Below are 23484 nucleotides of genomic sequence, written 5' to 3' on the forward strand. Positions count from 1 at the left end.
CAAGGGGAACCAGGGCTGCCTCAGGAGCCAGCTCACCTTTGGAACCTGTAACCCACCCCTCCCTTGGCCTCAGTCTCCCCATCTGTGAAACATGCCCATTCTTGGAGCTCCTTCTCACCCCCAGTGAGTCTGTCCCAGGAAAACAGAGTCCTCCCTTGGATGGTCCTTGGCCACCAGCCCAGGTGCCTGTTGCTGCTTAACAGCTGGACGAGGAAGAAGAGGAGGAGGTGGAGCAGCCAGTGACCAGACAGCACAGACCTGGGTCAACGCCATGCGACCCTCTTCCCTCCACGCCCCTCCCACTGCAGCCCAGTCCTACTGGTCACTCAAAACCCTTCCCTCGGGCTTCCCTGGTGGCGCAGTGGTTGAGAGTCCGACTGCCAATGCAGGGGACACAGGTTCGTGCCCCGGTCCGGGAAGATCCCACACGCCGTGGAGTGGCTGGGCCCGTAAGCCATGGCCACTGGGACTGCGCGTCCGGAGCCTGTGCTCCGCAATGGGAGAGGCCACAACAGTGAGAGGCCCACGTATTGCAAAAAAAAAAAAAAAATCATAAAATGTGGGAGAGGGGAGTAAGAAAATGTAGGGTTTTTTCTAGACCGTTTTTGAGCTTATATGACTACCAGTCTAAAGAAAGTAGATACAATAATGGGTTAACATATTTGAAAAACAGGGTAACCACAAATCAAAAACATACAATAGGGCTTCCCTGGTGGTGCAGTGGTTGAGAGTCCGCCTGCCGATGCAGGGGACATGGGTTCGTGCCCCAGTCCAGGAAGATCCCACATGCCGTGGAGCGGCTGGGCCCATGAGCCATGGCCGCTGAGCCTGCACATCCAGAGTCTGTGCTCCACAACGGGAGAGGCCACAGCGGTGAGAGGCCCACGTACCGAAAAAAAAAAAAAAAAAAACCATACAATAGGTTCACAAAAAACAAAAAAAAGAGAACTCAAACATAATACAAAAGAAAACCATCAAACCACAAAAGGAAAACAAAAAGAAAAATAAAGGAACAAAGAAGAAATACAAAATCAATTGGAAAGCAAGATTTTAAATGGCAATAAATATATATCTAACAATAATTACCTTAAATGTCAATGGACTAAATGCTCTGATCAAAAGACAGAGTGACAGATTGGATAATAAAACAAGAGCCTACAATATGCTACCTATAAGAGACCCACATAGATTGAAAGTGAAGGGATGGAAAAAGTTATTTCATGCAAATGGAAATGACAAGAAAGCAGGGGTAGCAATACTCACATCAGACAAAAACAAACTTTAAAACAAAGGCCATAAAAGAAGGACACTATATAAAAGAATCAATACAAGAAGAGGATATTATACTTATTAACATATATACACCCAATATAGGAGCACTTAAATACATAAAACAAATACTAATGGACTAAGGGAGCTATTGACAGGAATACAACAATCGTAGGAGACTTTAACAATCCACTGACATCAAGGGAGAGATCTTCCAGACAGAAAAATCAGTAAAGCAACAGGGATCCTAAATGACACAATAGAACAGTTAGACTCAATTGATATTTTCAGGACATTACATCCCCCCAAAAACCAGAATACACATACTCTTCAAGCACACATGGAACATTCCCTAGGATAGGCCACATACTAGGACACAAAACAAGCCTCAACAAATTTAAAAGGATAGAAATTATTTCAAGCATCTTTTCTGACCACAGTAGCATGAAACTAGAAATCAACCACAGAAAGAGAAACAAGAAAAAAGTTATTACATGGAGACTAAACAACATGCTAGTAAAAAACCAGTGGGTCAATGATGAAATCAAAGAGGAAATTAAAAATATTTGAGACAAATGACAATTAAAACACAACCATACAAAAATCTATGTGATACAGCAAAAGCCGTCCTAAGAGGGAGGTTCATAGCAATAAAGGCCTTCCTCAAAAAAAAAAACAAGAAAAATCTCAAATAAACGAATTAACCTATCACCTAAAATAATCAGAAAAAGAAAAACATACAAAACTTAAAGTCAGCAAAAGGTAGGAAATAATAAAGACCAGAGAGGAAACAAATAGAGATTTTTTAAAAATAGAAAAAAATCAATAAAACCAAGAGCCAGTTTTTGAAAGCATAAACAATGTTGAAAAACTTCTGAGAAGGCTCACCAAGAAAAGAGAGAGGACCCAAATAAACAAAATATGAAATGAAAGAGGAGAAATAACAACCAATACCTCAGAAATACAAAAAACAATAAGAAAATACTATGAACAACTATATACCAACAAATTGGACAACCTAGAAGAAATGGACAAGTTTCTAGAAATATACAGCCTGCCAAAACTGAATCAAGAAGAAATAGGTAATTTGAACAGACTAATCACTAGAAGTGAAATAGAATCTGTAATTTTAAAAATTCCCTGCAAACAAAAGTCCAGGGCCAAATGGCTTCACTGGGGAATTCTATGAAACATACAAAGAAGAAGAACTTATACCAAGCCTTCTCAAACTCTTCCAAAAGATTGAAGGGGAGGGACACTCCCAAAGTCATTCTATGAAGCTACCATCACCCTGATACCAAAACCAGACAAAGACACTACCAAAAAAGAAATTACAGGCCAGTATCTTTGATGAACATACATGCAAAAATCCTCAACCAAGTATTAGCAAACTGAATGCAACAACACATAAAAAGGATTATATACCATGATCAAGTTGGAGTCATACCAGGGTCACAGGATGGTTCAACATACACAAAATCAATCAATGTGATACACCACATCAACAAAAGACAAAAACCACATGATCATTTAAAATGATGCAGAAAAAGCATTTGATAAAATGCAACATCCATTTATGATATAAACTCTTACAAAAGTGGGCATAGAGGGAACATATTTCAGGATAATAAATGCTATTTATGACAAACCCAAAGCCAATATAATACTCAACAGTGAAAAGCTGAAAGCCTTCCTGCTAAAATGTGGAACAAGACAAGGATGCCCACTCTTATCACTTCTATTCAACATAGTATTGGAAGTCCTAGCCACAGCAATCAGACAAGAAAAGAAATAAAAGATATCCAAAGTGGAAGTGAAGAGGTAAAATTGACATTATATGCAAATGACTTGATACTGTATGTATAAACTCTATGGACTCCACACAAAAAACTACTAGAACTTATAAACGAATTCAGCTATGTAGCAGGATACAAGATTAACATACATAAATCTGTTGAATTTCTTTACACTAATAAAATATCAGAAAGGAAAAGTAAAAAACAATCCCTTTTAAAAGTGCATCTTTAAAAAAAAGAAGAAAAAAACAAGCCTAGGAATAAACCTGAACAAGGAGGTGAAAGACTTACACACTGAGACTTATAAAACATTGATTTTAAAAAATTGAAGATGATTCAAAGAAATGGAAAGATATCCCATGATCTTGGACTGGAAGAATTAATACTGTTCATACTACCCAAAGCAATCTACAAATTTAAGGCAGTCCCTATCAAATTACCCATGACATTTCTCACAGAACTAGAACAAATAATCCTAAAATTGATATGTAACCACAAAAGACCCAGAATTGCCAAAGCAAAACTGAGAAAAAAGAAGAAAGCTGAAGGCATAACCCCCCCAAGACTTCAGACAATATTACAAAGCTACAGTAATCAAAACAGTACAGTATTGGCACAAACACATATATGGGTCAAAGAAACAGAACAGAAAGACAAGAAATAATACCACACACCTACAGTCAATTAATCTTCAACAAAGGAGGCAAGAATATTCAATGGAGAAAAGACAGTCTCTTCAGCAAAATGTGCTGTGAAAGCTGGATAGGGCCATGTAAATCAACGAAGTTAGAACACTCCCTTGCACCATACAAAAAAATAAACTCAAAATGACTTAGAGACTGAAATATAAGATGTAACATCATAAAATTCCTAGAAAGGAATACAGGCAAAACAGTCTCTGGCATAAATCGTGCCAATATTTTTTTAGGTAAGTCTCCCAAGGCAAACAAAATAAAAGCAAAAATAAACAAATGGGACCTAATCTAACTTAAAACCTTCTGTGCAGCACAGGAAAGCATAAACAAAATGAAAAGACAACTTGTGGACTGGAATAAAATATTTGCAAACAATTTGACTGAAAATGCTTATTCCCAAAATATACAAATAGTTCATACAACTCAGTAACAAAAAGGCATGATACAAATAAACTTAGAAAACAAACTTATGGTTACGAAAGTGGAAGGGTGGTGGGGAAGGATAAAACGGGAGTTTGGGATTAGCATATACACACTACTATACTTAAAATAGATTAAACAGGGACTTCCCTGGTGGCACAGTGGTTAAGAATCCACCTGCCAAGGCAGGGGACACAGGTTCAAGCCCTGGTCCAGGATGATCCCACATGCCATGGAGCAACTAAGCCCGTGCTCCACAACTACTAAGCCTGCTCTCTAGAGCCCACGAGCCACAACTACTGAGCCTGCGTGCCACAACTACTGAAGCCCACTCACCCTAGAGCCCACACGCAGCAACTACTGAACCCACGTGCTGCAACTGTTGAAGCCCACGCGCCTACAGCCTGTGCGCCGCAACAAGAGAAGCCACCGCAATGAGAAGCCCGTGCACCGCAACAAAGAGTAGCCCCCGTTTGCCACAACTAGAGAAAGCCCACGGGCAGCAACGAAGACCCAACACAGCCAAAAAATAATAAAATTAAATAAAAATTAAAAAAAATAAACTACAGCAAGATATCACCTCACACCAGTCAAAATGGTGATCATCAACAAGTCTACAATGATAAGAGCTGGAGAGGGTGTGGAGAAAAGGGAACCCTCTTGCACTGTTGATGGGAATGTAAGTTGATACAGCCACTATGGAGAACAGTATGGAGGTTCCTTAAAAAAACAAAATTAGGGCTTCCCTGGTGGCGCAGTGGTTGAGAGTCCGCCTGCCAATGCAGGGGACACGGGTTCGTGCCCCAGTCTGGGAAGATCCCACATGCCGCGGAGCGGCTAGGCCCGTGAGCCATGGCCACTGAGCCTGTGCATCCGGAGCCTGTGCTCTGCAATGGGAGAGCCACAACAGTGAGAGGCCTGCGTAATGCAAAAAAAAAAAAAAAGAACTACCATATGACCCAGCAATCCCACTACTGGGCATATACCCTAAGAAAACCATAATTTAAAAAGTGTCATGTACCACAATGTTCATTGCAGCACTATTTACAATAGCCAGGACATGGAAGCAACCTAAGTGTCCATAGACAGGTGAATGGATAAAGAAGATGTGGCACATATATACAATGGAATATTACTCAGCCATAAAAAGAAACAAAATTGAGTTATTTGTAGTGAGATGGATGGACAGAGTCTGTCATACAGAGTGAAGTAAGTCAGAAAGAGAAAAACAAATACCGTATGCTAACACATATATATATGGAATATTAAAGAAATGGTTATGAAGAACCTAGGGGCAGGACAGGAATAAAGACACAGACATAGAGAATGGACTTGAAGACCCGGGGAGGGGGAAGGGTAGGCTGGGATGAAGTGAGAGAGTGGCATGGACATATATACACTACCAAATGTAAAATAGCTAGCTAGTGGGAAGCAGCCGCATAGCACAGGGAGATCAGCTCAATGTTTTGTTACCACCTAGAGGGGTGGGATAGGGAGGGTGGGAGGGAAATGCAAGAGGGAAGGGATATGGGGATATATGTATATGTATAGCTGACTCACTTTGTTATACAGGAGAAACTAACACACCATTGTAAAGCAATTATACTCCAGTAAAGATGTTAAAAAAAAAAAAAAAGGAAAAAGAATTCAAAACAGGGCTGGCTTTCAGGAAGCCAGCTTCTTAAGGTACATTTTCCTCACACTGTATAAAAAAAAAAACACATGAAAATGTGCTCAACATCGTTAATTATTGGAGAAACGCAAATCAAAACTACAACAAGACACCACCTCGCACCATTCAGAATGGCCATCATCAAAAAGTCTACAAATAGGGCTTCCCTGGTGGCGCAGTGGTTGAGAGTCCACCTGCCGATGCAGGGGACACGAGTTCGTGTCCCAGTCTGGGAGGATCCCACATGCCGTGGAGCAACTAGGCCATGAACCATGGCCGTTGAGTCTGCGCGTCCGGAGCCTGTGCTCCGCAACGGGAGAGGCCACAACAGTAAGAGGCCCGCGTACTGCCAAAAAAAAAAAAAAAAAAAAGTCTACAAATAATAAATGCAGGAGAGAGCGTGGAGAAAAGGGAACCTTACTACGTCTTGGTGGGAATGAAAATTGGTAACAGCCACTATGGAGGGTCTTTTAAAACTCAAACTAGAGCTACCATATGATCTGGCAATCTCACTGCTGGGCGTATATCTGGAGAAAAACATCATTCCAATGGACACATGCACCAGAACATTCGTGTGCTATTTAAATAGCCAAGACAGAGAAGCAACCTTAATGTCCACTGACAGAAGAATGGACAAAGAAGGTGTGGTACACACATAGAATGGAATATAACTCATCCATTAAAAAGAACAAAATAATGCCATTTGCAGAAACATGGATCGACCTAGAGATGATCATACTAAGGGAAGGAAGGAAGTCAGAGAAAGACAAATATGATATCACTTACATGTGGAATCTAAAGAAAAAGTGATTCAAATGAACTTATTAACAACACAGAAACAGACTCATAGAGTTCAAAAGCAAACTTACGGTTAGAAAAGGTAACGACACAAACACAAATGCTCACCAACCAATCAAGAAGCAGGCTGTTTGTTCAATAGGATCTGGCCAGGAACTGTCACCAGTTCCACAAGTGAAACAGATATGTGACTCCTTCACTTATTTGATGCATAAAATGACCCCATCACCTCCTGGGACACGGATCATGTCCACAGCTCTCCTGCGTGGCCACCCTTTCTCTGTTTCACATCCTTGGCTTTTTAAACAAGCAATTTGTGTAGGTCGAGGAGAGAACGGGCAGCGAGGCCAGAGAAGTAAGTAACCAGAGGGGGGCCCCAGCAGCACACTCGGACAATCACCCCGGTCCTCCACCCACCAGGCTCCTGCCCCCGCCCTCCTTACCCTGCTCCCCGGACACGTCAGCCTCGGCCTCCTCGGCCACAGCCTCTGCTTCCTGTTCCCTTTCCAGAGCATCAGCCTTGGCTCCTCTCACGCATGACCCCTCTCCATCCACCACCCCTGACACTGAGGGCACCTGCGTCTCCTGCGAGCCTGGGGACCAGGCCTTCATCTTTCTACCAGTGGCGGCTTGCACAGCTTCCGATCCACAACGGTCACAGCAAATGACGGCTGCATGAATGAATGAGTCCTTGCTAGCCAAACCTCCTTAGGCCACATCTTTAGGAAAACTCTCCCTTTCTTCATAGTAGATCCATGAAACATCTTCAACACTATCTTACTGCCTACAAAACTACTGACTATAACAGGATTCCTTCAAAGATACAAATGGCATAGAGACAGCACTGCTTATGAACCAAAAACCTTTTTCACTTTAAGATTTCTTCTCAATTTAATGACAGTGCAGACGAGGCTTGTTTTCTATCAGCACATTTCAAAATTTTAAACAGTGAAGATTCTAATTAATCAAGTAGTAACTGAGTTTTCCCCCCTTGTTGCCACCCTTTTCCATCTGCACAGTTTCTTTCTGATACTCTTATCTTTCACTCTGCTCCTGAGTTGACTTTTATATTAACAAGCGCTGCTTCTCAAATTGAGGTACATGGTGGGAATGCAACTGAGGTTATTATACTGAGAAAACAGCCACATCCAATCCCTGGCACAACCGGGAGGGAAAAAATAAATGTTACTCCTAAGTGACATACAGTTTAATACAGTCGATTTCCTAAGTTCAATACAGTTTTAATTTCCCATACTTATGAGTTCTGACTACCTGAATTTTTTTTTTTTTTTAATGGTACGCGGGCCTCTCACTGCTGTGGCCTCTCCCGTTGCGGAGCACAGGCTCCAGACGCGCAGGCTCAGCGGCCATGGCTCACGGGCCCAGCCGCTCCGCGGCATGTGGGATCTTCCCAGACCGGGGCACGAACCCGTGTCCCCTGCATCGGCAGGCGGACTCTCAAGCACTGCGCCACCAGGGAAACCCGTACCTGAATATTTTTAACGATTAGACGGAATGGTAAGACAGGAAGAGGGCTAAGAGCACTCACTCTTCTTTTCTTTTCATGTTCTCTCTTGCCTGTTGGGCTTTGGTGAGAATAAACCACTGGAGGTTTGCTTGATAGCAGAGGATCACAATGTTAAAATGCCCAAGTTTGTGCAAACTTGGAGCATATCTGTCACTGTAATAAAGCATACGTAAAAGGAAAAATCAGTGACCTCTCCACCCCCATTCCACCCCCAAAGAAACGATTTTCTTAGTCTGATTAATGGAAAAGGAACTCATCAAGAAAGTCTACCTTAAAGGTACAGTAAGTCCCCTACATATGAATGAGTTCCTTTCCAAGAGTGCGTTCCTAAGTCCAATTTGTTCATAAGTCCAACAAGTTAGCCTAGGTACCCAACTAACACAATTGGCTATATAGCACTGTACTGTAGTAGGTTTATAATACTTTTCACACAAATAATACATAAAAAACAAACACTTGAAATAAAGATACTGTACTACTGTACTCTCTACAGTACTGTACAGTGAAGTACACAAAAGCACAACCACTTGTAGAGGATGCACGCATGTGACAATGTACAGCAGACACATGAACTAACTGATGAGATTGGACACGTGAACACATGTTTGCATCTTTGAAAGTTTGCAACTTCAAGGTTCATATGTAGTGGACTTCCTGTATAGCAGAATTGATTTGAAGTTTTGCTGTCCCCAAAGAGACACACTATCAGGATGACCACACCCTTCCTGGCTCTGTGACCTTCCTCATCTGCAAGATGGGGGTAGTAACCCACTCCGTGGTGAGGTTGTGAGAGCTGAAGAGATAATGCATTTAAGTACCAAGCACGGTGCCTGATATGCACACTGTTGATTTCACATTAGTTTAATCCTATAAAGTTTTCCACAGGACGGATTTGCCCTGTAAGTGGCAATATATTTACAGAACGTTCTAGGGACTCAATCTTTCAATCCTCTCATATTGGCTTTTCTCATGTGTAAAAGAGTGTTGCCAACAGAGGTGGTGACATTCCTTTCTTTAATTCCTAAGAATCACACATGGAAATACAAAACAATTTCATGCATGGACACACACAGCCCATCTGATTGAATGAATAAAAGTAATTGTTTTAGATACTTGCCTGTTAAGGATCATTTGCAAACCACGCAAACTTCGAGGGTGAAAAGGTATTCGACTTTTCAAGAGTATTATAGAACACGTCGAGAAGAGAGTAATATTCTTCAAGTGTCAACACTGGCTGTAATTCTTCGATATAAACAACTTGGATGCCACCTAGAAGATAGCTTATTTGGTCCTCCAGAAGCATCAGCCTCCTCTGCAGGTCAAAATAACTCGGTAATCTTTCAAAAAGCTACAGTATTTTTTTTAAAAAAAGGAAGAAATATTTAGTTCTATGGTACTTTAATAGTCTAAGTTTAGGACTCCAATAAATGGTATTGAGGAATTCTAACAAGAAAATTATTTTCCTAGAAGGAAAGTTCAAGTAAGCAATAAGAAAAAAGCTATGGAGTGCTGGAAATATTAATATTCAAAATAAACCACTGTAAATCTTAGGAACTTTTAGGTAGGAATTGCAGAGATTGAAGAAGAAAAGAAATATGTTCCAAATAAAAATAAGTGTTAAGTACTAACATTTAAATATTCAGGTAAGAATCTCAAATTAGGTTAGAAAGATTAAATGGTATAATAAAGAAGGGTTTTAGAAATAAAGTCTACATATTTCAATTGCAAATCTGTTTCCTCAGAATTTCCCTTCATTTCCTAAATTCTATTTTGAAGCACCTACCATGTACTTAAACACTAAACTGGGCCCTTGGCGTATAGAGATTATAAGAATTTGTGTCCCTGTATCCCAGGACTTATGGTCAGGGTGCAGGGAAACAAAACAAGAATCAGAATTCAGCGTACTAAGTGCCACATCACGGTGAAGGGACTGGAGGGTCAAGCAAAGGTTTCCAAGGATGTCTAACATAACCAATATGAAAAGATAAAGAGGATTTAGAGAAGGTTAGATGCATCACTAATTATTAGAGAAATGCAAATCAAAACTACAATGAGGTACCACCTCACACTGGCCAGAATGACCATCATCCAAAAGTCTACAAATAATAAATGCTGGAGGGACTTCCCTCGTGGTGCAGTGGTTAAGAATCCACCTGCCAATGCAGGAGACATGCAGGAGACAAGATCCCACGTGCCGTGGAGCAAATAGGCCCATGCGCCACAATTACTGAGCCCATGCACCATAACTACTGAAGCCTGTATGCCCTAGAGCCCACACTCCACAACAAGAGAAGCCACCGCTCTGAGAGGCCCACGCACCTCAACAAAGTGTAACCATCACTCACCACAAGTAGAGAGAAAGGCTGCGTGCAGCAACAAAGACCAAATGCAGCCAAAAATAAATTAAAAAGAAAAAAGCTGGAGAGGGTGTGGAGATAAGGGAACCCTCCTATACTGTTGGTGGGAATGCAAATTGGTACAGTCACTATTAAAACAATATGGAAGTTCCTTAAAAAACTAAAAATAGTGGGAATTCACTGGTGGCCCAGTGGTTAAGATTCTGTGCTTTCACTGCTGAGGGCACAGGTTTAATCCCTGGTTGGGGAACTAAGATCCCTGCAAGCTGCTTGGCCAAAAAAAAAAAAAAAAGAAAAAGAAAAACTAAAAAGAGTTGCCATATGACCCAGCAATCCCACTCCTGGGCACATACCCAGAGAAAACCATAATTCAAAAAGACACATGCACCCCAATGCTCATCGCAGCACTATTTACAATAGCCAGGTCATGGAAGCAACCTAAATGCCCATTGACAGATGAATGGATAAAGACGATGTGGTACATATATACAATGGAATATTACTCAGCCATAAAAAAGAACGAAACTGGGTCATTTGTTGAGATGTGCATGGATCTAGAGACTGTCATACAGAGTGAAGTAAGTCAGAAAGACAAAAACAAATATCGTATATTAACGCATATATGTGGAACCTAGAAAAATGGTACAGATGAATCGGTTTGCAGGGCAGAAATTGAGACATAGATGTAGAGAACAAACGTATGGACACCAAGGGGGGAAAGTGGCGGGGTGGGGATGGTGGTGTGATGAATTGGGAGATTGGGATTGACATGTATACACTGATGTGTATAAAATGGATGACTAATAAGAACCTGTTGTATTAAAAAAAAAAAAGTTAACATGACATGTTCCTGGTCAAAAAAAAAAGAATAGCATTTCAATGGTCTTCCTATAGTTCAATGACATGTTTTTTCCAGTGGGGTAGACATTACATATGGGATAATTTTGTTTAGATACAAATGGATCCTGTTGTCTCCTTGCAAACACAAATTCTATAATTGCAATACATTTTAGTTATAAAATTATTTGATAATCAGAGAATATATGCAAAATATGGAAATACTAAAAACTACAACACAAAGTAGCATTTTCTAATTTTGTTTAGACTGGTAAATTCTTTTTATTATTGTATAAAATTAGAAAACCTTATATATTAAACATTTCACTATAGTGTTTTTATCACTATAAAGTGATTTTACAGTAAGATAAAGCATAATTTGCTGAGAAATACAAAATTACACAGCATGTCCTAAAATGTAGATTGAAATGTAACTGCCAGATATAAGAAGAAAATAGATTAAATGGAGCTTTTATGACCTGATAATTCTTCTATGTTGTGTTTTTAAAAACTCAATTGATTTCTTTTCATAATTTCTGTGTTTTATTTCAGCCTGCATGTCTCTGCGGAAACATAAGGAAAATTATTTGAAAGTTTACACTAAATAGAACTGTTATATTTTCTCTTTTTAACATTACATCCTGAAATATTAGAAATAACATGCTTTCAAGATTATATTTTGATCAGGTGAATGCAATTTGTAAACCAGCTGAAGATCAGCTGGATGTAAATTTGCAGAATTATTTTTATGCTCCCTCTGAACTGTGTAACTCAGCATGTGCTCCTTATGCGTCCTCTCCTATAACTACAGATATAATAAAGATGAGGTAAACAATACAAGAATGAAAATAAAAACAAACCGTATATGGCCAAAATGACCGTGGTGGTGAATAAGTTTTGTCTCAGTTACAGCCCCTAAATCTCCTGACTATGGGACAGTCATTCCATTCATATGGTTTGAAACCTGTCAAATGGTTCAACAATTTTACAATTATTTGCAAAATAATAACAAATTAAAAAAATTAGGACTTCTCTGGCGGTCCGGTGGTTAAGACTCCACACTTCCAATGCAGGGGGCTTGGGTTCGATCCCTGGTTGGGGAACTAAGATTCCACGTCCCACGTGGCGTGGCCAAATAAAAAATTAATAACTGAAACAAGAAACTGATACAAACACCACTCTGGCTTTGACGACATAAGCTCCTGGAATCCTTACTGGGAAAAACTAACATAAAACAAAACCTTGAACAAACCCTCATCAGGGTTCCTGCAAACTGGGCAACATCCATATTTGGGAAAAGGTCAAGATTGGAAAGGGGTGCTGGGCCTGTGTGAACACACTGGACCAGGGAGACCAGGTTAGGTTATGGAAATAAGAGATATGAAATCTTCCAAATTCATACAACTGTCGTAACCGGGGCATCGGCCCTCTAAGGCATGCTGGTAAAGGCAACAGATTTTTTTTTGCGGCATTTAGTCAATACTGTAATTTACCCAAAGGGCCCAAAGAGCAGCATGTATTCCTTTTCTTGCCTTTTTCAGTGTAGAGCTGTCCTCTCCTATCCTACCCAGCCTGGACCCTCTGCTCTAAAATTATACCTAATAAGCTAAACTCAAACTTTATGAGGTGTGATGATCTGTCACTAACATATCAATGTTCAAGAAATATAACCCAAGAACCTCCGATACAAGCATCAAAAACTAAACAAAACAGAAATCTCTAACCGGTCGATTTTAGAAGAGAAGCTTTGAGTAGGAAGATTTAAGGTGATACCAGTCAACTCTCAATATTCTCTAGCCCAAGAAAAATATATGGAAGTAAAAGATATGAAACAGCATTACACCAAGAACCAGCCACAACCCTATTCCAGCTCTTCTGTAAGAAACTCTAAATACTGTCTGTTTCATTTAGGATAATTCAATATTAATTTTAAATCACAGTTTTAAAGTGAATGCAAGATCTCTCTTATAAACAGGGATAAAACATGTAATGCTTTATTGTTGTTAATTTCATTTGTCAAAGCTAAGAAAACAAAGGTTCTATCTGGCTATGAATGGATTTACTTCATTGTTTGACAAGATACATAGCTATTGACAACTGAATTTGGATAATAATGATCAATAAATTAGACAGTTATATTTCCACTGATTTCAATTTCTAAAACAGTGGTCTATTTAATTTATGTTGCTATCTTCCTTAAGAGTAGACAAATAAAAATGACATGTGTTGAGCTTGTGCTGGTAATTGTCAACATGAGAGCTTGAATTTAAAACAAAGTATACCTCTGAAGGAAATGAAGAATTCATAGTAACACAACTCATGTACACTAGAAAATTTCCTTAACACAATGTATCTCTTGTTAAAAACAGCAGATACTTTAAGTCAACAGTAATGAAACTAACAGAGGCACTGTTTTAAAAAAAATGGTCCTCTACATTCATTGCTGACTCACTTCTTCTGCTACCATCTGTATTAAGCTACTTTACATTTCCATATTAAACCTTGAGTTCTCCACACCCAGCCTCCAGCACTTCACATTCACACTTTTCCAACAATTCTTTAATTCAATGAAATAAAAACGCTGGTTGGGTTTTATGAATCTACGAAGCAGATTAGTAGAAAGATGATTAAAACATGTTCCCTACTCTTAAAAATGCATTATCTAGTAACATGTAATATAATATAATGTAAGAGTGTTTACTTTTATTGAAGACTGAAGAATTTTATTGGATGAACTACATACAAATAAGGAAATTATAAATACTCAGCTTGGACAAGGAACCAATGGAATAGCACTTACCTTGGTGAATTGGCTTTTCCCAGTTCCAGTCCGTTTTCATTGTTTGCCAGCTGACTAACTCTGAGTTCTGGGTCCTTGGGACAATCTCTTCATGATGGTTACACATCTAGCTCCAGACCAAAATTGTACCCTATGAAACACTCAACTGAACCACAGACTAATTGCTGAATTTCTTTAATATGTTATTCTAAAGCCTCTTGACTTAAGGTCCAACAACTCTCATTGCTGCTTTTATGCCCTGACTTATCCAATCCCACTTTTTTTCTATACCAAAAGGTAGGTCAGACATTCCCAAGTTTTTGTTCATCAGGACACACTGTGAGATCGTTAGAGCAACGGGTATAAGCATAAGTTTCATGGGCTGGATCCCAGTGCGTGCAAGGCTGAGACCCTCTCTTCTAGCTCATGTTTTTTGGGGTTTCCTTTTGGCTGCATTGGGTATTTGTTGCTGCATGCGGGCTTTTGTCTAGTCGAGGCGAGTGGGGACTACTAACTACAAATAAGTTCAGTTAAATAAAAACTCTTACGTACGTTAGGGTTGTTTCCATTCTCCAGACTTGCTCGAGGTCTTCATCAGGGTCCTTGAATCCAGTAAAGGAGTAGTAAGACTTGTCCCATTTGATGGGCCTGTCAGATATCCTTGTGGCCTCTTTGAGAGGCTGGGAGTGCACATTAGTATTCAAGCTTTGGATATGTTCAATAGATAAACTGCAGGAGTTGAGAATATATAACACTGTGCTTAGCAGATCTCTGGTGTGCAAAGTAAATTTGACTGCTCGAAATCCTAGAGAATATAATTCCCCCAAACAGTTAATACAGATGATTATTTGCTTTACTTGAAAAACATTGCTTTTCATACAACATTTATAGAATCAAAATCTTTAAAACACTCCATTACTCATTAAAATTCATCCTATTGGAAAATCATCTGTAAATGGAAAACTACATCCCTTCTCCAAAACTGTACCACACTACCTCCATCTTCATGAAGTCCTCTGTCAGCTCCTGTTTCTAGTTTGGTGCCAGTGACCAAACCCATGCCAGCCCAAGAAGGGGATTGAGAATATTTTCAATGCTGTTCATAAATTTGGTCTCTACAGTCTAAGGGATGGAAAAGCTCTCCTATGAGCAAGTGTCCACCAGAGAGGGTGTCCAGCACTAAAGAGAAGGGGGAGGGTGGAGGTAGGGGGAGGGTGGGGCAGGCTGCCCTGCGACAGTGGTTCAAGGAGGGGGGCCAATCCAGTCTCAGGGGTCACAGAAACCCATCTCAAATTTTCTCTACGGTTGAAAGAGACTGTCCTCATACTCCCCCCTCCAACTAGCTAGGGACACAATATTTTCAGAAGTGACTCAAAGTTCCCTAATTTTTTTAAAGTTAGCACTTCACAATCTGACTTTAATGCAAGTAGTCCCTGGGCTCAGGGTAGTAATCTAACTTACGTCAACAGTAGGAAATCTACTGGTTCCCCTGCACCTTTATTGGGTATTAAACATGGCGCTAGTTGAATTTACATAACTTTTCAATGAACACTCTCACCAGTGCCATTATTATCTCTCTTTTCAAATGTGAAGAAGCAGAGGTTCAAGGAGGTTAAGAAGCGTGAAGTGAGGGCTGAAATCTGAGCTGCCAGCAAGCCAAGCATTTTCCCCATTATAACATGCTGACTCTTTTTTTGGAAAAATTTTTAAAATTAGTTTTGAAAATTATACAAGTGTTATATAAGTACATCCTTCTTGTAAAATTATATATACAAAGTAAAAGTCTCCTGTTGACAGGCACACAACCTCACACTTGCACTAGATGTAACCCTATTAACATTTAGGTACACAAGCACTGAGACCTGCACTGCCTAATACGGTAGCTACCAGCCATATGTGGCTACTTATGGGTAAAATTAAATTGATTGAAATTAAATACAATTTAAAATTCAGTTCCTGGTCATACTAGCCCCACTTCAAGTGGTCAGTAGCCACATGGGGCTAGTGCCAGCTGTACCAGACAGCGCTCATACAGAACAGTTACCTCTACGCAGAAAGTTCTCTTGGACAGCACTGCTCTAGCCCTTTCCTATGTGCTTTGTGTGTATGTTATATATGATATATACACTTTTGTGTCTGCATGAACACACACCCACAGTGTGAATTGTTCCTTTTTAACATATAAACTGCACCATTCTGGACCTATGACTTTTTTTTTTTTTAATTTATTTGTTTGGCCGCTCTACGCAGCTTGCAGTAGCTTAGTTCCCTGACCAGGGATCAAACCTGGGACCTCTGCAATGGAAGAACAGAGTCCTAACCACTGGATTGCCAGGGAATTCCCTGGATCTATTACTTTGAACTTGCTTTTGTTATTTAACCTTGGTGACTCTTCCATTATCTGTATGTATACATCATTCTCTTTCTTTTTAGTAGCTCTATACTAATCCACATAATCAATGTAGTGCAATTTATTTAACACTGCCAAAACTGATCACCATAAAAGTTGTTTTTAATTTTTCACCATTGCATACAAGACTGTGTTTTCTTTGCCACGATGACCGTCACCACAATCTAAATCATTCTCAGATATACCTGCTATGCCTGCCACATAGATTTATAGAATCTATAACATGCAAACTAAGAAAGACTTTTTAGTTGAATCATTGATGATAAAGTGAGAAATACTGGTAGGAAAATTATTCTAGTCAGTGAAAGAGGAAAGGAAAATGCAAATTCCTGCATTTGAAGTTATGAAGAAATAGTTTATCCTCAGAAGAGGTAAGTCAAGGAATAAATCTCAGTTTCTCTCTTATCAATACCATTAATTATTTAATCCAATGTAAATGCTGCTATATAGTGTGGAATGCTTGTGCCAGACTGCACATAACTTTTATTGGGAAATATTAACTAATTAGTTTAGTTTGCATTTGATTACTGAGGCTAAACATTTTTATATGCTTATTGGCAATTTATGTGTATTATTTCCTGAACTATCTAGTCACTGTGTTTGCCCATTTTTGTAACTAAGCTAGTCTGTTTTCTTTTTGACTTCTAAGAACTCCATATATATATAATTTATTTTTTTTAATTAATTAATTTATTTTTGGCTGTGTTGGGTCTTCCTTGCTGCACACAAGCTTTCTCTAGTGGTGAGCAGGGGCTATTCTTTGTTGCGGTGCGCTAGCTTCTCACTGCGGTGGCTTCTCTTGTGGAGCACGGGCTCTAGGCACCTGGGCTTCAGTAGTTGTGGCGCACGGGCTTAGTTGCTCCTCAGCATGTGGGATCTTCCCGGACCAGAGATGGAACCCGTGTCCCCTGCACTGGCAGGCGGATTCTTAACCACTGAGCCACCAGGGAAATCTGTCTGTCTGTCTGTCTGTCTATCTATCTATTTATTGGCTGCACCATGCAGCTTGTGGGATCGTCGTTCCCTGATCAGGGATTGAACCTGGGCCCTTGGCAGTGAGAGCGCAGAATTCCCTGGAACACCAGGGAATTCCCACTAATTTATTTTTTTATAATCTACTTTCATTTAATAAATGGTTCAAAGTTAACCATTAACTGAAAGTGGAGGATTTTTCTCTTTACTCAGCCAGCGCTCACGACAGCTATTTGTTTTAGCATTTGTTCACAGAAAGCTCTTAGTAAATCTTTAAACTGTTTTAAAGTTCATTCTAAAAATAAAGTTATTTCCTCAAGGATCACGGAAAGGATGGACAGACCCACATTCATCCTTAGTTTAAAGGATCACTGGATCATGGCTAAAGGAGTGACAAAGGACAAACAGAAGGCTGTACATGAAGACTGTTCAGATTTTAGGAACAGCATGAGGCTGGAGTTAAAGGGCTCAAGACCCCTATTCTGTCTCCATGGTCCTGGGACATTACTAAGTTACAATTGGGCAAATGCTACCTCCCTCACAGGGTACTTTGAGGACTAAATTAGAGAATGTAAGCTATATTTTTTAAAGATATAAATTGTTATATAGACATTTAATACTTAAAACAGCACTGAAATAGGAAGGGGACAAATAGGAACACCTCAGTTTTCTAGTCAGAAAAGTTTAAACATAAAAAATGGCTCATCAACCACATGCAGCCAGGAACAGAATCTAACTCCAGGAAAACATGCAATTAAATGATATTATTTTCTATGACAAGGCTTCAACCCGAAGGTCTTCTAGCAACGTTAGACAGATTTGACACATCACACCAAGCCTGCAAGGGACACACGAGAAATAAGAAACGTACCGGAAGTGCTGAAGTGTTCCTGGCCATCAGAAGAGTTCTGGTCTGTTTCTCTTACATAAAACATAAGCTGGGTTGGTTTCAAAGACTTGAAGCCTGGTTTCTGGAGGTTTTCTAAGTAGGCACTTAATCTCTTAAGAGAATTTTCATTGACTTCCTGGAAAACAATATTAAGAGGCATTTATACACAAAATAGAACAAGGAAACATCAGAAATTATATCCCAACCTTTTAAACACATTATTGAGTGCATTAAAGAATTTAGTATTAAAAAATGGTGGGATTTCATAGCTCCTCAGTACAGGATAAAATTGGATCCACACCTTACAACATGGAACTCCATAGGGATGAGATGTGTAAAAAAAAAAAAAATGTGGCCACATAAGTACTAGAGAAAACATGTCCGAGTTCCTTTATAACTTAGATGTGGGAAAAGCCTAACTATGACTGAATATCTCAAGTAATAAATGATAAATGATAATAAATGATAAATCCAATTACCTAAGATAGTTTAAAAACTTAATATAGCACAGGGAACTATATTCAATATCCTGTGATAAACCATAATGGAAAAGAATATGAAAAACTATACACATATTTCTGTATAACTGAATCACTGTGCTGTATGGCAGAAATTAACACAATATTGTAAATTTTTTTAAAAATCTTAAAAAAAGAACACATAAAAAACCACACATTTTTAAGGAAAACACACACAACAAGAGTCTACAGACAAAAATTGGGAATAAATATTTGTAAGTTATTTCATAGTAAAGAGCTAATTTCTTTCTATATAAAAGGCTCTTAAAACGCCTATCCAGAGATTGGTTGAATTATGGTATCTTCATTCAATGGAGTGCTACACAACCAAAAGGAAAAAAACGGGGAAAGAATGTGACACGGGCAATATATACGAAAGGACATGGAGTGATTTCTAGGATATACTGTTAAGTGAAAAAAGAAATGTCTTTTAGTGACGGAACAGCTCCAAGAAATGGCATAAATAATAACTTTTCTTCTTATCCCTATAGGTCTCTTCTCAGAAACACAGTGTGATCTGAAATTAGGAACAGTCCATTTATTTTTGTTTAATTTATTATAATACACCACTCTCAGCTATGACAGTCCCATGAGCAGCTGAGAGAATTTCCTGTTAGTGAAGGGCTAAATCTTCAAAATTAATTTTTGATACTTATCTCCATTTTTGCCCCAAAAAACCAGGCAGAACAACCCAGAAATGAATAAAAATGGGATTGGGGTAAATGAAATTGGGATGGGAGTGAAACTCCTGAGTAAACTTTGTGTTTAGCTTTTATTTATTTATTTATTTATTTATTTTTTGCAGTACATGGGCCTCTCACTGCTGTGGCCTCCCCCACCGCGGAGCACAGGCTCCGACGCGCACGCCCAGCGGCCGCGTCCCACGGGCCCAGCCGCTCCGTGGCATGCGGGATCCTCCCGGACCCGGGCACGAACCCGCGTCCCCTGCATCGGCAGGCGGACTCCCAACCACTGCGCCACCAGGGAAGCACTAGCTTTGATTTTTGAAACCTATACATGTTTTGCCTATTTTAAAACTGAATTAAAAGTAAGAGGATAAAACAGCAAAAACTGTGCTTCACTCTGAGATCCTGGCCTGATGCCATGACTACATGCGACTCTATGCCTCTTTCCCTTAGAAAGGGGTGAACGTGCCCCACAAGAGTCAGGGGAAAACCGACATAGAAGACAAACTTATGGTTACCAAAGGGGAAGTGGGGGAGGGATAAATTAAGAGTTTGGGATTAACATATACACACTACCATACATAAAACAGATAAACAACAAGGTCCTATTGTATAGCACAGGGAACTATATTCAATAACTTATAATAAACTATAATGAAAAAGAATATGAAAAATAATATATATATACATATATGTGTGTGTGTGTATATATATATATCTGAATCACTTTGTTGTACACCGGAAACTAACACAATGTTGTAAATCAACTATACTTCAATAAAAAAATTTTTAATTAAAAAAAGAGCATTACCAAATCTTTAGGTAAAATGAAAGTGAAAATGATGTAAATTGCACCCATATTAAAGACAAGTTATTGAAAAATATAAAATTCTTCCTATGAAGTTTTTAATAAAAGCATGTGGCTGCATGCAGGGCTCATGGGATAATCCAGGATAAGCACCTCCTCTCGAAATCTGTAACTAAGTCACATACCTTAATATACAAGGTAAAATTCACAGGTTCCAGGAATTAGGACATGACACATCCTTGGAGCCAGCATGCAATCCATTACATTTGGTGACGGGATCACCATTATAAACTCCCCTTTGTTTCATTCTGCCTTTGAATGACTTTGCAGAGAGAAGTCACCATCTGTGGGTGTCACACCAAGTCCACCTGGCATTATTTCACATCCACTCACACCCCCAAAGTTAAGGTCTCCCATGATTCCAGCCTCTCCTGAGCCTGCCCTATTCATTGGGCACTTGGGTTGGATCCAGCCTCTCACTTTTCTAATTGGCTAGTTGTGAGTTTTTTTATGCACAGCACTTCTCTTTTCTTCTTGGGCCAATGGGTTCCAGGATAAAGCTGTGTCACGGGTGTTCTGTGCCAGTTCCCCCTTTATTGCTGCTCAACTTCCAACCCACCCTTCACACATGCTCTGCAGTAATGAACAGGATTCCTTTAAGCTTCTGTCCTTCAGAGTGAGCACAATGGTAAGCTTTTCCAGTAGAGGGCGCTAGGGGGACATTGCAGAGAGAGGGGCTCTCCTGCTGGTTTTGGAGGCTGCAAGATTGATTGGTCACAAGTGTAGGCGTGATGGTATCTGGTGCAGACCTGCCCAGCCATGGGTGCAGAACTCGTGGCCCTCACAATGTAATAGAGAAGACAAATCTGACTCCATATCAGATCTGTTTCTTTTACTTTAACCTTTGTAACCTACTGCTTTTGCTACAAGTTAATTACTAAAGGGATGTTGCCTATAAGCTTAAATTATACATAATGGCCCACCTCTGGGATGCCTGCCTCGCAGGTAATGAGCATTAAGCTAAAATATCTTTGTTAACTCACAGCAAACATCCTGACCAGGCCCACATGTGAATGGCTACAGGAATGAAGAAATCAGAGTCTGAACAGAACCAGGATTTTACTCCCTTCCCTTTTAGTATAAAAGAAGCCTGAATTCTAGAGAAGATGGTTCTTTGGGACACTAGTCCACCCTCTTCTCGGTCTGCTGGCTTTCCAAATAAAGTCACTATTCCTTGCCCCAACAAATTGTCTCTCAATTTACTGGCCTGTCATGAGACAAGCAGTATGAGCTTGGACTCAGTAACATCAACACACTGCAAACACTGGGCCTCCTGCCCACACTGGCACTCCAACCTCCTCTGCTTGTCCACAGGCCTAGCCATCAGCTGACCTGCCTGCACCTGGTTTGTGCCCCAGAGGGTTGCTTCCTGCTTACCCAGTGGTTGGGGAGCCACGGCAGGAGCAACCCAGCCAACTTCTCTGCCACCAATGAGGCCTGAACACAGGACCTCGAGAGAGGACCCCTTCCAAGCTTTTTTCTTCCTGGGGGGCTCTCCCTCAGCCCTAGGGCCCATATTGAGTTTTATTACATCTTATAGTCATTATTTTATCTAAGTTGTTGGGCTGCACCCCTCAAGCCAGCAAGCCCTGTACTTGCCCATGTCACAGAGCCTCAAGCCAGAAGAAGCAGCCCAGAGTCAGCAAAAGCAAGCCCAATGGTTTAATGGATAGGAGGATCTTACACGTCTGAAGCAAGGTCCTGAAGCGAGACACCCATGGCATGCAGCAAACAGCGGACAGGACATGGCGGCAGTCTTCACTCCAGGGGGAGAGAAGCGGGAGGAGGTTACCAGTTAGAGGAGGAACTGACGTCAGACTGACTCACCGGTTGCCAGAGAAACCAGCAGAGGAGCACGCCTCTCACTGCCCCTTTGATAAAGCAGCATAGTGGAGAGAGCGCTCACCTAAAGATTAGAACAATCACCAGCTGGGGCCAGGGGCAAGTACACAGGCATTTTCTGATCAGGCTCTACGACTGAGAGGGAAGGTCAGTCACGTGAATAAGGCAAAGGTAAAGCAGGGGCTGGTCGAGCAGGGAATGTACAGAGAGCAGGGGATGTACAGAGAGCAGAAGAACAGCCATCTTGGGTGACCTGATCAGACAAAATTTACCAATTTTTATATTGTTTCCCTGTTGAAACCGTCTTGTGATTGGACCCAGACCTGATTCAGCAGTACCTCCAGCCTTGGGGATGAGTCCAGGCTTCGCTCCTCCTGGGGGCTCCCCACCTAGAGGATCCTGCACAGGTGCTCCAGCCTTCTGAGTCCAGCTAGCATACTGGTCATTCATTTAAAAAAATAAAAATTACTGACTATATCCTTGGTGCTGAGATACAGCAGGCTGGCTCAGCCTCCGCAGCCCACCTCTTCCTCAAAGGACATAAAGCTCACAGGCTCGGGCTTCCCTGGTGGCGCAGTGGTTGAGAGTCTGCCTGCCGATGCAGGGGACACGGGTTCGTGCCCCGGTCCAGGAGGATCCCACATGCCGTGGAGCGGCTGGGCCCGTGAGCCATGGCCGCTGGGCCTGCACGTCCGGAGCCTGTGCTCCGCAACGGGAGAGGCCACAACAGTGAGAGGCCCGCGTACCACAAAAAAAAAAAAAAAAAAGCTCACAGCCTCTGTGACACTTCTCAGGTGGGGAAGCCTGAATGTGTTCTGGAAGGAAGAGCTGCTGTGGTCCTGTTGTCTGCACAGTTAGGCCCTGCAGCGTGAACCTGCCTTGGTATAAACCGACAGGAGAGGAACACGGGGCTTCTGAATCAAGTAAGGCGCTGTGAAGCCCAGGCAGGCCAAGAGCGGGCTCATGGGGGACTTTAGGACCTGGGAGTGCCCTGGAGAACCCTGCTCTGGTTGCTTCCCACCGGCTGTGGGCTCCAGGCTGGGCATTTACCGCTGGCCTCCTGTTGACATTTCCTGAGGAAGGAGGCAGGTGGGCTCTAGGCTAGGTATTTACAACTAGCCTCCTGTCTGCACTACGAGATAGAAATA

At 40.8% G+C, this 23484-nt stretch overlaps 2 protein-coding genes across 2 annotated transcripts in view; one reads left to right on the top strand and one right to left on the bottom strand.

The window, feature by feature from the left end:
• TCAIM (T cell activation inhibitor, mitochondrial) overlaps nt 1-5025 on the top strand; it is a 43732-nt gene extending 38707 nt beyond the window's left edge. The window contains exon 12 of the transcript XR_007469885.1: nt 4988-5025. The gene's annotated coding sequence lies outside the window, so the exon portion shown is untranslated. The remainder of the gene's footprint in view (nt 1-4987) is intronic.
• Nucleotides 5026-9091: 4066 nt separating this feature from the next.
• On the bottom strand, nt 9092-18789 carry LOC125960317 (T-cell activation inhibitor, mitochondrial-like). Its single transcript, XM_049693664.1, has 3 exons — nt 18405-18789; nt 14704-14956; nt 9092-9526 (listed from the first exon to the last, which is right to left on the bottom strand). The coding sequence occupies exons 1-3, from the start codon at nt 18580-18582 to the stop codon at nt 9481-9483; spliced, it is 477 nt and encodes a 158-aa protein (XP_049549621.1). The 5' UTR covers nt 18583-18789; the 3' UTR covers nt 9092-9480.
• Nucleotides 18790-23484: the final 4695 nt, after the last annotated feature.

Source organism: Orcinus orca, chromosome 10 (genome assembly GCF_937001465.1).
Source record: "Orcinus orca chromosome 10, mOrcOrc1.1, whole genome shotgun sequence".
NCBI classification, from domain to species: domain Eukaryota; kingdom Metazoa; phylum Chordata; class Mammalia; order Artiodactyla; family Delphinidae; genus Orcinus; species Orcinus orca.

Excerpts from the sequence above, each read along its gene's own strand:
- LOC125960317 (XM_049693664.1), bottom strand. The coding sequence starts at position 18,582 with ATGCCTCTTAATATTGTTTTCCAGGAAGTCAATGAAAATTCTCTTAAG. Across the intron at positions 14,957-18,404 it reads GGAACACTTCAGCACTTCCG|GATTTCGAGCAGTCAAATTT; the intron begins GTACGTTTCTTA and ends TATATTCTCTAG. Across the intron at positions 9,527-14,703 it reads AGAATGGAAACAACCCTAAC|CTTTTTGAAAGATTACCGAG; the intron begins GTACGTAAGAGT and ends AAAATACTGTAG.